The sequence below is a fragment of the Cornus florida genome, unplaced genomic scaffold, assembly GCF_030987335.1.
Source record: "Cornus florida cultivar Cherokee Brave unplaced genomic scaffold, ASM3098733v1 CherokeeBrave_3.0.0_Hap2_Chr04, whole genome shotgun sequence".
In the NCBI taxonomy this organism is placed as follows: domain Eukaryota; kingdom Viridiplantae; phylum Streptophyta; class Magnoliopsida; order Cornales; family Cornaceae; genus Cornus; species Cornus florida.
In genome coordinates this window covers 77,487,090-77,502,444 of record NW_026775574.1, presented here as the reverse complement: position 1 = coordinate 77,502,444, position 15,355 = coordinate 77,487,090, and the positions used below count along the sequence as shown (strand labels likewise).

General features: G+C 36.6%; 1 protein-coding gene across 1 annotated transcript; it reads right to left on the bottom strand.

Moving 5' to 3' along the window:
• Nucleotides 1-1,343: 1,343 nt before the first annotated feature.
• LOC132303588 (uncharacterized) lies at nucleotides 1,344-15,303 on the bottom strand. Its single transcript, XM_059800911.1, has 5 exons — nucleotides 14,417-15,303; nucleotides 12,950-12,986; nucleotides 12,015-12,251; nucleotides 11,425-11,472; nucleotides 1,344-2,226 (listed from the first exon to the last, which is right to left on the bottom strand). Exons 1-5 carry the CDS (start codon nucleotides 14,737-14,739, stop codon nucleotides 1,747-1,749), a joined length of 1,125 nt encoding a protein of 374 aa, XP_059656894.1. The 5' UTR covers nucleotides 14,740-15,303; the 3' UTR covers nucleotides 1,344-1,746.
• Between the last annotated feature and the right edge of the window lie 52 nt (nucleotides 15,304-15,355).

Here is a 15,355-nt window from a genome sequence, read left to right as displayed (position 1 = left end):
TTTTGTTTATCTTGAATATCCAACCTCCTCCAAAAGAAATAGAAAGTTTATACTAACATTTAAGTTAGAGCTTATTAGAAAAACAGTTTGGAAATGTTAAAGTGTATTGATTAGTAAGTATTTTGATGGACTAATTCACTTTATATATGGATAAAACATGCACCTAAATGATGCTTTAGGAAAGCATTTTTGGCTTTATTGTAACGTTAAGATTTTATATAATAATTAATTTGCAATACTTTGTTCTTATAACCCATAGACCATTCATTAATTTGAGAAATATAAAAGCATGCATTAATTTTGTGCCATTCAATATATAGAAGACAAACTTAGCACAAATACCATAAATTATTTATTGATAATTACTATGTGCATGCATCCGACCTAGTAAACGGTGTGTATCTCACATGTCTCTCTCCACACTGGGGGTGGCAAGGTTTGAATCATTATTTCTCACCTGATATATATATATATATATATATATATATATTTTGGGGAGTTAAGGTAAATGTATATATAAAAAAACAAAGCTGTGTAGTCATTTCAAAAACTATTAGAGACTGACTAGTGTAATAAGAACCTCTTAATATGTTACATTTACCTTAACTCCCCAAAAAACACCTCTTAATTGATAAAACGTTACCACCATGCAACAGACATAGTTGTCTATCATATCACAATTCCTATAATTTATGTATTTCATGTATCATTTCCATCTTAGAATGGATCCAATGGGTCTACCATAGAAAGGAATTTCCAATCTCAATACAAGTTTTAACATCTCTAACAATAGATGAGGCTTGTGCTAGCTCAAATTCGGCCCAGTCCAACTAATCGTTCAAATCCAATATGCAGTCATGTTGGAAAAGCCAACACCCCGAGATCATAAGTAATTGTGTCATCATTTAGACACATAAGTAATTGTGTCAGAAATGTGCAAACTTTATTCGACTTTTATTCGCTTACGTGCCCAATAACAATTGGCCGAAATCAATAGTCCCAGGCTAAGTCACAAAAAACGGGTGGAGGAGTGTGAAAGAAGCAAAAATTTAAGTCAAGTGAGAGAAAACGACAACAAGAGCGTGGACGGAAAGCAAGAGCGGGAGTGGCGCAGAGCGGCACCTGTTTAAAAGAATTATATGGACTTGGGTCCCGGGACCATCGATAAATTTCTCACCTACTTTATCTCAAGTACAAAACATACATATCTAGATGAGCAAGGCCAGGCCTTCACACAAACACAGCACTGACTCCTCACATCACATATAAGAAGTGCCGGCCTCTTAGAGTAAACGACAAATCCCTTTGAACATTAAAGAGAATCTTTGAGCAATAGTAGTATGAAAGTACCAATAATGGCATATCAGATTGATCTGTGAAACCAACAAGGATCCTTCCCCTACATGTCAAATTAGATATATGTCGCAGGAAATATTAGGTCAAACATTATAGCTGTGATTAGTAAACAAGTCCAAACACCAAATGGCTAAAAAAGTATTTGGCTACACTATATTTCAAGAGAATTTCCTAAAGAGAACACATCTAAAGAGAGCTTTCAAGAAATTAACGAGAAGAAAACATTCAATCAAACCGTATCTCTATGGATTCTCAAGCCGCTACTTTCTCCTGTTTCGCACTTTGCTGCACCGATTCTGGAGGTGTTCACCACAAGTTCAGCAAATCTATACAAACACAACTTTCATCATCCTGCTTTGCAATAAAATTAGCTATGTTACCCCACCACCATCAACAACATAAACATTTTACGCAACCCGGTCTCCAACACTCTGGACATCTTGGATGCCATTTTGGGCATTTCAGCCGGCAGATACATTTTATGCAGCAGCAAGGTGGTTTCAAACATTCCGGACAGCAGCCAGTTTTCAAACATTCTGGACATCTGGGTAGCCGTAATTTAATCTTACAGCACCGAAATTTAATCCTAAAGCAACGGAATTTAATCCTACAGCACCTCTTTTTACTACTTGCGTTGGTGATATTAGACCTCTTGTGTAGTCTGAGAGTTTGCCGGATCTTTTTGAGGCGTGTTTCTGTTGTTATGTTCTCCATTTCCTGGATGAACCTGCAAAGATGGCGGATATAATCGGGATACAGCTCCAAATTGCAATGTCCACCTCCTTTAATCCATAAGGGCTCATATGGATCCCTAGCCATTTTCCACAATCCATTACCATGTAACCAATTTACAACATCATCTTCAGTACCCTGTAAATGTTTGATCAAAACCCAATTAAAAAAATTAATTACAGCAGAACTTAAAAGAGAAATAAATTCAACAGAATTGTCCACCAAACTCATAGGAAGAAATCCAGGACAACAATATGAAACAACATTGAAAACACAGGGAAGCTTGTGGCAATACAATTAGTGGATTCTCAATTTCAAGCCTCAAAAGAGACGCACACGTTTTCTAATATCTGGGAGGGTGAGAAAGGAGGGGACGATCTTCATATGAGTTTTTAGGTGTGTTATGTTGCATGTTATGTTGCATGCTTGTGTGACCATTCAAATGGCCATCACATAGCAAAAGGCAACCATTCAAAACCTTCACAGGAAAGTGATGTCAGCTGGATAAATTTATTAAAAATTTAATCTATCATTGATATCAGTTAGTACCAAAACTCCCATATAAACCACTAAGAATCATATCAATTGTAGACTACCCTATCCATCAAACATGTGAATGATAGCAATGAATTTGATGTGTTCCGATAAAAAGCCTTGTTTCAAGTTTTTGTCCATTCTTCTAGAAAAGCAATATCTGGTACAAATATACAAATCCAGAGGTTGAAACCAAGAGAAAAGGCTATTCAATCTACAAATATCTTCAGTGTTTATGTAAGAGGCATGAGTTTGTTAATACGCAACAACATCATGAGTCTCCAGAGAGCTTCTAGATATTCAATACAACCTACTAGGTGAAGGATATGTTGATTGGCCACAAAAGGTAATGAATTGGTGTGAAAATGAAACAAAAAGAGTTTAGACTTGGAATAAGAAGAGAACCTGCCTATGTGAATGCCTTCAATTCTATATTAAAAGGAAACAACTTCTTTAGAGATCAGCAAATATACTCGCACATAATCTAATTCAATCAATATAACCTAACCAAATCAAGAACGTAATTATGATCCTTACTCTCAATATTCCCAGTCAACCAATGAGGTGACAAACATCAGAAAGCCGCATGAATCAAACCTTTTTTTTTTCCATAATTAATCAAACCATTATTATGGTTAAAAGGATCATTATCCAGTGTGGTCCCGTTAATTGAGGGTGCCAGGTGGGGCACATTATATACAAACCTAACATTTGGAATTATTTGCACAAAGTGGCTGCTCTAAGGATTCGAACCGCGTCCTTACACTGACAACCAGAGCTACCACTGCACCAAGCAATAGCAAGCCAGGATGGAGACTAACACGGCGAACGTCACAAGTGATGGCAAAAACAGCAGTTCAGGTGGCTTGCATGCTGATGTCATAATAGATTGTATGATTGCATATCGCTGACAAATCTAAAACAGCTAATGAACGACGATATAAGAATCCCAGACACATATCAGACTGGTTCAAACAAGATTTCAACAACTGGTTGTTGACAACCAATAGATGAAATGAAAACAAAAATTAGGACATCACATATGGAAAACCATACACCATCACAAATCAGCGAGGAGGATCTGCTTGGCTGGAATAGAGTGTGGCTTCTTTTGGAGGAATAGGAAGGGAAGGTATTACACATGATATGATGAAAGTTCCAAATAGACTGGGTCAGTTGGAAGTTGGGGCTGTTATGTAGAGGTGAAAGAGAGATTAGCAGCATCGAGGTTAGCATATCCTCCGCCCGAGGTAACAGCCTTGTCTTGTCCAAGGTCAGTTTTCAAGCCTAAGAGATCAAGGTCTACCTAATGTTTCTTAGGCTCTTTAAGAGGGTCCTAAGCATGCTAGAAGGTTCCCCAGGCCTTACGTTTCAGGACCCTAGTGAATGTGAAGTAGAGGTCTATTTAGAGGGCATGAGTAAGGATAAAGACAATGCCCAATGCTGATGTGAGGGTTATCTATGATGCACAAGTTAGTTCCATCTTCCACCTAGTCTAATTTGCTGATGTGAGGGTTATCCATGAACCGGAGGTATACGTTAATGAGAATTAATAAGGGAGATTCATGGATGGATTCCATGATAGCCTTCAATAATTAAATGTTGCTCATGATCAACATATTTTTTCCTTTTGTGGGAGAGGCCAAAGAAGTTATCTCCATTGTTTTCCCCTTAATATCCCTTGCAATGAATAATTCCTATTTGTAGGATGAACAAATAAAACATGAGTAAGATATGAGACAAGAACATTGAACTTCATTAATAATTTCTACGAATCCCATGAACAGCTTTCATGGGAGTCATGGGATTCTCAGATGAATAAAAAGGAAACCAACTTGCAAACTTTAAGAGTTCATTGAAGAGTGAAGTAACTTTTAGACAAGAAATCTATTATTATTGAGAAATCACTTCCAGAAAGGGAGGTATGGTGGATGTTGTCCTCTACAATCTTCATTTGGGAAACTTTCTTTTAATGAGAGATCCCCCTTCAACCTTGTACTTTATGTGGTCAGATGTGAATCTTTTCAATTCCTCCTGTCCCTCCTCCTCCAGGAGATACATGTTCCCTTTGCGTGTGTGTATGTGTGTGTTTATCCAGAGCATCCTAAGGGCTTATAGGCTCTACCTGGATCCCCAATTTTAATGAGGTTGGGAATTGGGATCGATCATATATCAAAGTAAAAATAACCAATATGCACAATTAAATCATATTAAGGCACCGAGGAACTAGGAACACCATTTTTTTATGTACTACTCGTTCTTCAAGAGAATAGGTTGTATGTGTTTATTTTCAGTAGTTTCTAAGGTTTTAATAGTAAAATCTGAGCACATGCACTACATTAGTAAAAAACGGAAGAAGTACCCAAGAAGTACGAAAGCTTGATACTGTTACGACAAAAACCAAGCAACAATTACGAAACACAACAGAAAAATAAACACACCAAGCAAATAACAAAGATTTATACGTGGTATGGCAAAGCTTATGTCCACAGCAGAGATCCGGCGAAAGTCTTCATTGTGTGTAAAATAGGAGATTACAAGTTTCAACCCCACTCTCAATATTGTACGAATTTCAGTCTCTCTTCCACCCACTCCAAACCCTAAACGCCCTTATATATTGAGCTACAAGATAGTACTAATTAGGGTCCACGACACGAGTAAAAAACGGGTCAAAATTTTGGTAGGTCTGGGCCCACACAAAGCTCATCAAACGGCTCATCGGGTCGTAAGCGGGTCGCAACGTGACTCGGCACCAATCGGGCCACAACATCACAAATACATATTTTGAGGTAACATGAGGGTTACTAAAGAAGAAGATTCTCACAGAATCATAATATACAATATTATGGATAAGAAATAAGCACTCAGAATTTGTTGCTTCTTTAAAACCTACCCAAGATCTCAAACAAAAAAAATATGCAATGGCAACAAAAGAAACAAGATGGATAAAAAGACAAGATTTATGTGGTTTGACAAATTGCCTACGTCCACAAGCGTAGAACGACTAACCTTTATTCAAAATAAGAAAGTTTTACCTTCCCTCTCTCTCTTTCTCCACCCTTCTCTTCAATCACTAAAACATACATAGAGAGAAATTCACCGCCTTCACGATTCAATGCCACAAGCCCATCACACATTCTTATTTGCCAGGATGCACTCACCTTCACTCGTTAATGCACTACCACTCATTTTGCTTTTCTTTTCTTCATGCACGATGTCACTGCACACACTTCACTGCCATATATAATATACATGAGAGTATATATATATATCACACAACAATAATCACTTTAACCAATGAATTTGAGCCAACTCTACAAATCTCCATCTTGACTAAAGATCATCAATTTAATTTTTTCTTTGCTTGGGAAACGATCTCACACCACCGAACTAATATTTCTTTAATTTTGGAACGAAGGTTTGTGCTGTTGTGATTGCCCAGACTTTCTCCTTCACTTTTCGCTCCTAATCCTCCACCACTCTAGTTAATCTCAAAACGGGCTTACATTTTGTCTTAAACAAGCAGAATCAAGTATCCACTCTTTTGCTTCTATCTCTCTATCAATCATTGAAAGGAATTCAAGAACATCCTTTTTTGCATTGGTAGGCTTGGGGCTTGGACACATCAGCAATACTGGACTCACTCACTTTATTTTTAGGACAATTATGTACCATGTCCTTTTGTCCACAAAAGTAACACCCCGCTCCATGATTGGCTTCCAATTTCTTGAAGCAAGAGCTGTACTCCTTTCGAAGAAAAGAAGGCATGGACTTGCATGACCATCTTGATGGTTCAAGAAGATTATTAATGGCTTATCCAACGTCGGTGTTAAACTAAGTGGCAAGGATAAAATTTTTATCAAGATATTTGTAGCGTTGGTTCAAATTCATTGGTTAAAGTGATTATTATTTTATAATATATATATATGTGTGTGAGTGGTGCGTATGTTATATATATATATAAATCTATATATAGTAGTGAAGTGTGTGTAGTATGTGACATAAATGAAGAAAAGAAAAGCAAAATGAGTGTTAGTGCATTAATGAGTGTCGTTGCAATGAATGAGAAAGGAAAAGTGAAGGTGAGTGCATCTCAGAAAAAAAGAGTGTGTGATGGGTTTGCGGCGCCAAAGTGTGAAGGCGCTAGGCGGTAAATTTCTCTATATATGTGTGCGAGTGATTGAAGAGAAGCATGGAGAAAAGAAAGAAAGAGATTGTATATTTGTTGTGTGAGATCTTGGGGGGATTAGTTCCTAACAAAGAATTTATACCATCTTTTTCTTTGAGAAGAAGTTATCCAAGATCAATAAGAAGAAGAAATATAAGTCCAAATTGAGTTCTTTTCTTTCTTTTTTCCCCCTTTTTCGCAGAAAGGACTTTGATGTAGTAAAACTTTAGTAACTATAATTTGTTGATTTTTTGGATTTCATTTTTGTATATTTCATTTATGAGTATAGATTTAATTCTTATTTAGTAGTTTTCCAGGTTCTATTAGTCAATTATTCTAATTGGCCATAATACTAGTTAGGATGAATTTTACAATATGGAAAATTCTACAATTAAGGCAACTTTATGTAATTTTTTATGAACTGTCAAAGTTTTTGGCGCGATGGTGAATAAATATCAAGATACGCAGATGACCATTAAATAATGATAATAGGAGTGAAGCATCAAATTTTCATATCGAAATTCATTTAAACCAGGTCCACACTCCAATCATACTTTAAACTTCTTTATGTTTGAGCAATTTGACCAAGCTAAACTGTCATCTTTCCGTGACAACTATGATATCATTTTAACGTATTTTGATAGATCCTTTTTTAGTACATCATTTCAATATGGGCTACATAATTTTTTTATTGAGTAACATTTCACTTAAAGGAGCAGCACTCCGAAGGAGATATACAAAGAAGCAGAAAACAACCCACTATAATTTTCAAACTATCAACAAAATCTCCTCAGATTTACAATTCATCAACCCAAAAGAATATAGAACTCAATATATTGTATTTAAGAGGCCAAATAGGAGTCTCCTCTCCATCAAAGGATCTCCTATTTCCCTCGCACCACAAGCCCCACAATAAATTTGGGCTACATAATGGTGTGGCACATGCATTTTTTTGTGCTCCAAGTATGAAAACCAGGAGTACAGCCCGTAGCTTCATGCTTTCATGGTGTATTGACTCCAAGAAAATTACTACTTGTGACTTAAGGTTTTACAAATCTAAAAGTAGGCTTTATCATGGAAAATTGGGTTGAAATTTTTTTTTTTTTTAAGTAAAATTTCAAAATATCTCTTCTCCTTCCGGACTCGAAAGGAATACTAGTATATTTTAGGGGTTTCAACAGATGGAATACAGTGGCTTTCTCTTTGATTGCATTTCAAGATTTATCAGCCTCACCCTCCTGACCCATATACTGTCAAGTGTCCAGTAACAACCCAAAGAATCTATTGATTTGCTCAAAATCATGATTGCTCAAAATGAACTTACAGATAAAGAGGCAGCAAAAAGAAAGATCATAGCCCACAATTTGAGCTTTGTTGCAACTTGGGAGCTAAGTTCACACTGGAAAATTGACGATGCTAATTGCTTTAATGCTTTCAACGGTGTTATTCTTAATCATCACAAAATATCAAGAATATTTGTGACATATTGAATGAACCAAAGACTCTTTAAATTTGCTAGAAAGCATGATGCTTTAAAATGAAGTTGAAGATAAAGAAGCAGTGGAAAAGAAGGACAGGTAGCCTACCATTTGAGCTTGATTGCAAGTTGCGAGTTAAGTTCACAACAAAAGAAGGGAATGTTGATTATCTTGATCCCACTTGAAGGTTTTATACTTGATTGTCGAATATCAACAATATTGGCAACATATTGAACAATATATTGAAGATTGAGGGATTGCAGATTTGCAATATGATATTGCTACTTAGTTTTGGTAGTGCAAAACATTGCCCCTATAGTTTATATATATTATGTATCCAACAATATAACTTAGCAGATAAATTTTGTTTTCTTTGCACTCAAAATTCAAATTTTCTTGTAAAAAACGCACATTCTTCTCCAAGGCATTGCTACTTAGTTTTGGTAGCACAAAACATTGCCCCTATAGTTTATATATATTATGTATCCAACAATATATCTTAGCAGATAAATTTTGTTTTCGTTGCACTCGAAATTCAAATTTTCTTGTAAAAAATGCACATTTTTCTCCAAGGCATGCGTCGAAGAAAATTATGTATGTATCTAATGCAAGACCCAATCGACAATCTAAGGCTATGACATGAGCACAGGCCAAAAGACCTACAGGACCACATCCACATTATGTTGTTTAAGATATCTCAATACATAAGATAGGTTCCTGCTTGTTTTGAACTTCTAAGCCTTTTTCATGACTATTTGTAACCGTTTCTCCTTTCCCTCCACACCAAGGAAACTTATGATTCTTTGTTTTCGTCTTTCGTAGAATTCCTTGCTATAGTTCTTTTATTTCTCTGGTAAGAGATCATTTATAAACTTCTGATTCTTTGTGCTATACCCACAAATAGCACAAATAGAAGCCTGGAGTCTCTTCTTCCTTTCTTTTTTCTTTTAATTTTTCCTTCTTTCTTCCCTTCTCTTCCATCAACCATGGCCACTCTACATTTTTCTGGGGACACCTTTATATTGCCAAGAGCTCATATTATCTACCCATTTAAACAATTCTTACAGACCATAAATTAATTTGAAGTACAATAACATAAAGGTGACTTTTAGTTCACTTGATTTACTTGATGGGCCCAACCACATGGTAAATCCTGACTATTTAGACATTGATCATCACATGAGCTTGTCACTAATTATGCACAATGGCAAAATGGGCAAGAATTTTAACATTGAATCAAGTAATACATGATAACATTGGCTCAATTTCCACCAAAAATTTCTTTAAATCCACAATTGCATTTGCATTTTAAAAACAACTATCATATATGGCAAAATACCTGGTTTTAACATCCTTATGCCCAAAGAACACGGTCAAGTTTCCAATGACCAGCTGCAAAGAGAATCCAAATGGGAGCACAACCATCCAAATGAGTGCAGCACTTGTAAATCCACTGATCGAACCCCTTCACTTCTTCACCAAAAGATGATATCGCACTACACTTTAAGACAACTACCCACCTTCAATTGCCTCGGACCCTAAAAATCGACAAAGCCTTTTCCCAATCTATTTGGGATCGATTCCACTCAAAAACCAATAAAACTTCCTCAAGCCACATGCTATTATATGTTTCCTTACCATGTTACCCATTTAAGTTTTGTCTGTCCCCTTCCCTAGCATTACTCTTAAAATGGACCACATCATTCTTTTCATTGCTGCAGTTATTGGTCTTTGTTGCACTTGGCCAAACCATCTTAAAGGATTTTCTCTCATTTTATCTCCAACAGGGTGTTACTTCAGCAATCTCAGAATGCGTGTTCATTTCTAATTTTCAATTTCTTGTCTCACCATACATCCATCTCAACGGTCACAAAAGTCCATATCTCCAGCCTAATTTTGTTCACCAACCTGTGATCCTCTCTACATAAGGTTCAAGCTGCTTACTCCTGGGGTGCCATGCAGCCATCTTATGGGATACATAGTGGGACTAAGACTAAAATTTTTTCTCCTCATCAGCAAAGTGGAAAGTAGAACTGCATTATAATGAAACTATTACTTGTCTTTCTTTTTTTGACAGGAGAGTCCGGCATTTTTATCTATACCATTGTCCCCAGCAACTAAGCCAAGCCACTGCTAATGTTTTGCCATGGAGCAGATTGCCAGATTTAGTAAGTATGTGACAGGAGGAGATATATTTTTTCCTTGAATAGTTTCAGGGTTAATTATTCATTCATGGTGCAAAAGGTAATAGCTACTGCCACATGGAAAATCACCAGAACACACAAATTTGTTAAAATCTACGTATCATCATGTATCCATACATGTAAGGTGGAGAGAATAATTGATCATACAACATTACCAAAAGAAAAAAACACCAACTGATAAACAATCGATATCTGCATCTTTTAGGAACTTAGGGTCTTTCATTTACATCCCCTCATTAACATAGTTGCACCTGCCATGCCATGAGTCAGATTAAAACTATTGTCTCATTTCCCATTAGATATGCCAAAAGCTTAAGTTGTTGAATAGGATGTAACTTTAAAATTCATATTATCGACACGCTTCCTCACATGTAGCTGAACTCCATTCTGCTAGAGAGCCATACATGTTCACTTTTATACTTATCAAGTTGGCAGTGATATTCAAGTCTACAACTTTGCCTACTTTAATGCCATGTTAACAAGTACAACTAACCAATTCAACAGCTTAGCTGTTAGAAACCAGTGGAACTTGAATATTTATGACGTAAACTAGAATGCTAAGGCATCCAACACATATAAGCTTCTTCACTTCCTCGTCGTCATCAATAATTTTAATGAGCCGCAAGAAAGGTAATTGATTAGAAAAGTTAGGAGCATTCAATTGGAGTGATTTGTGGGGAAGGAAGAAGTAAACCACTTGTTAGCATATCCTGCTAAACAATGGAAAGATGCAAGCATTAATGAAATGATACAATAAAATCAAGTCTTTTGAAATGGAAGGAGAGCAAAAACAATTTATTTTTCCTTCAATGAAAGTTTTTTCAATAATAGAGCAAATATTTAATGTATATGCTTCAAGCTTTTAGTTTATAATCAACCAAATATAAGAAGGTAAGTCAAATTATTGGAAAATATGAGCACAAAATTGCTAAAGGTATTAAGAAGTACTTACATGTATCACTAGCACAGGGCACTTGACCTTCCGAATTTTGTCAACATTCTGCATTAACTAGAACAATTACTAGCTTGAAATGAAACAAAAAAGCACAAACCTAAGCATAGGATACACAATTAGGTAATCAGTCATTGTGAGAAGATAAATATTGTCTACAATATACCAACGAAGTATATCAGTATGCCAGTCTACACCATACACAAGGCAGAATATACACTTAGGTTGCTTGTCCAGCAGGAACTAACCACATTTATTTCTAGTTTTTTTTTGGTCCCTTCAAAACGCATGTAATTTTGAGACTCACACATTTGCTAATTTTCTAAACAAAATTTGCATGGCTAAATTATTTCATCCTATTTGTTCCCCTAACAGCCCCAAGAAGCCAAAAGTTCAAACCCATCTACTTATCAGAATTGAAAATCTCTCTCATTTACCAACGGCCGATTGGCCCGAGAGGTATTACCTCTCCTTCCAACAGAGAAGGAGATGACTTGCAACTAATATGCCATTTTGCAGATTGTTTCCAAAATAAAACAGCAATATATACCTCAGATAACAAACAAAATTAGACAAGAGAGGCTACTTACCTTATAAATATCAAAACAAAGTGTGAAATTCACATGGCAGACCACACGAAGACCAGAAAGTATGGCACTATGTAGAACTACACCTCTCAACCTTGGTAATTGAGCTGCTAAGTGCAGGGTCGGTCCACTTCCCACCGACTGTCCGTATAGAATTAAGTCCTCCTGGCTAACTCCATATTCTGTCTCGAGGCACTCATATACTGCCTCTATGTCCGCATATGTATCAAATTCACTCGGCTAGATTACATCAAAATGAAACACACTTCAAGCAATCAATACTATGAGACAGTAAGCTTTTTCTGGAAAAAGAAATGTAACCCAAAGAACTAAGCTGGAAGAAGTATTGCAGCTGGTAAGCCTTTTTAGATTGTCAAGTCAACAAGGAACAGGAAATCCACAATTGTCATGGACCAAACGAGGAACTTTTTCAAAGCAAAACATCTATTTGATTAGATAATTCAATATTAGAGATATCCATTTAAAGAGTTGTTTCTTCTAGATAGTCTGCAACTATGGTTCACCCAAACAATTATACAAAAGTTATAATAATTAAAAATTCCCAAATTAGAGATATAAGACTTCCAAATAGAGCAAGGATCAAATACTGTGTCACGTCCCACATCAGATAGGAACAAGGTGAGTTATGGCCCCCTAATAGCTTATGCTATTGCGTCGGATGGCGAGTGTCATAGATATCAGAACAAACCTAGTCTCTTATTTCCCTATTCGGGTCCTGTCGGATAGGAACAAAGGTAGGTTCTGGACTTATAAGTGAGATAAGCGGCACCACCCACTAGCACCCTTTTGGATTGGGTGGCAAGCCCCTGGCCCCTAACAATAGGCCCTCTTTTTCCCTCGTACTAAAAAATTGCCACACAAGTGAACAGAGTAGCTAGTAAAATGAAGCTGCAGATTTTAATCTAATTACAGTCTACCTTGCCGGTAGAGGCTCCATAGCCGGAATAGTCATATCTGCACAATGAAATTGAGATAAAGAATATCAAAAATGATACCTGAATAAAGCCTTATAGGGCAGAAGCAGGAAATAATGGAATTGTACCAACAACTAGGGAAGGGTAAGACTAATAAAAAGCTAATGAATGGCATATACAAATTGGGAGCCCACTGGCGAACAAAGAAAAAACAATTGCAAGAAACAATTGAAAGAAAATTAAAAACCAAGGACACCGTCAATCTAATCATCTCACAGAGCAAAATTGTCAAAGAATAACTCGCCCAAAAACAGAAAAAATGGAAGAAAAAAAAATTTGTTGAAGAATAGATAACTTTCAAGAAATTACAAAAACTCTCAGATTCAGAAGAAGTTGAAATGGTTTAATTTTTTTTTTTTTTTTTTTTTTTTTTTTCCAAGATCTGACCTTCAGAAACACTGCATCTGAAATGACAATGAAAAAGCAAATCGGCCAAAAACAGTAGCAAATGGGAAAATACAAAAAAAAAAATCTCACAACGGCCCAAAGGCACATTCCCCAAAGAGAGAGCACGCTCAGCAATGTGCCTCTACCCAAACATAACAGTAAAAAATCACTTTATAAACAAAGCATGACGAAAATGAAAAGCATGAAAAGGTAACAAAGACAGACTGGTAATAAGAACAAGAGAACCCCAAAACCAGTCTACTTTACTTTTACTTTTTTATTGCTGAAAATGAGAACTCATTAGCCACTGAATACCTAGAACAAAAAGTCATTAGCCATAAACCTAAAATTTACACTTAAGAAAATCGTAGATCTATGCCCAAACATAAACATGCACAAAAATAGTAAAACTGTTTTTTTTTTTTTTTTAATTAAAATTAATAAAATCTATCATAAACCCAAATAACCCTCACATTCATTTTTTGACAGACCTGAAAAAATCCCAGAAGGAAGAGAACCAAAGAGTGTAAAGAGAGAAACCCAGAAAACAAGATAACATGCAATCAACCCTCTACGGAGAAAGGGGGAAAGTATGAGATTTTACTAGCCCCATAGATTAGATAAAAATGTAGAGAGAGACCCACCATTGAGACAAGTCAGAAGTCACTATATTTATGAGATTGACTATATCTAGAACAAAGACCAAGCCAAAAATCAAAATAAAATCACCAACCCACTTGAGATTAGATAGGTAGATAGTTACACAAGGAGAGAGAAAACCCAAAACATATAGAGAGAGAGAGGAGAGAGAGAGGAGGGGTTAGAACTGAAAATTGAGAAGATCAGAGCAAAAACACCGACCGACTGAGATTGACTATATCTAGAACCACGACCACGCCAAAAATAAAAATAAAATCGCAAACCCAGTTGAGATTAGAAAGATATAGCTACAGAAGGAGAGAGAAAGTGAGAGAAAATGGATTGCAGGTGAAAATTAAGAAGATCAGAACAAAAAACACATACCCAATAAGATTGACTCTGAGATTAGCCTTGAGCTGAAGGAAGAGGTCGTAGAGCTGACCCAGATCAGCAGCATTGCCGTGAGAGTAAAGCAGGGTGAGGCGAGCATATGGGTTTCTCAGATAGAACGCAACGATCTTGTTGCCCCTCTTGGTGTCGAGCAACAGGACATCGAGGGAATTGTCGTCGGCGCTCGACAGCGGCACCGACAGCGCCGTCGAGACCGCCACGAGCTTGCCGTCGCCGCGCTTCTTGACCTCGTACGTCGGCGGCGACGGCGGAAAGAAGGCGAATTTCGCCGCCAGTTGAGAGACGAGACACCCCATTCACCACCCCGAGAAGGCCTCCGGAGACCCAACTCATGAATGCATGTGTGTGTCTATATATATATATCTACAGATAGAGACAGAGCGCTTTTCACTGTGTGTGTTTTAGAGAGAGAAACTTCGGTAACAGAGTAGGTGTTGAAATGGGGAATAAGCTTTTAAGGGTTTGGAGAAAGAGAGTTGTAGAAGTTGGCAAGAGGTAAGTGTTTTTCTTTAGGGGTTTGGTCTCTGGTTGTCTATCTTAATCTGTGAAAGGTCATCTTAGTCATGTCTATGTGTGTGTTTTTTGTGTGTGCAGGTGGTGGTGTGGTGTTGTGTAGTGTGAGGGTGGCAAGGTGGAGAGAGAAAAAGAGGAGAGAGAGAGAACAGTGGGGAGAGGTGTGTGGACTGTGGAGTTTGGTCAGTGCCTTAACTTTCAAATACTGATAATGGAATAGTTTCATTGACGCCATTTGAAGAGTGATGTGAAGTTTTTTCATTTATTATTTTTATTTTGGAAGGCGATATTGACAATTCAATTTCCACCTCCTGGTCTTACATTAATGCATAATATCCTCAACTATATATATATATGTATATATATATATTATACTATAATAATCTTTAATTTTATTTC

Excerpts from the sequence above, each read along its gene's own strand:
- LOC132303588 (XM_059800911.1), bottom strand. The coding sequence starts at position 14,739 with ATGGGGTGTCTCGTCTCTCAACTGGCGGCGAAATTCGCCTTCTTTCCG. Across the intron at positions 12,987-14,416 it reads CTCAGAGTCAATCTTATTGG|ATATGACTATTCCGGCTATG; the intron begins GTATGTGTTTTT and ends TTCATTGTGCAG. Across the intron at positions 12,252-12,949 it reads ATGGAGCCTCTACCGGCAAG|CCGAGTGAATTTGATACATA; the intron begins GTAGACTGTAAT and ends GATGTAATCTAG.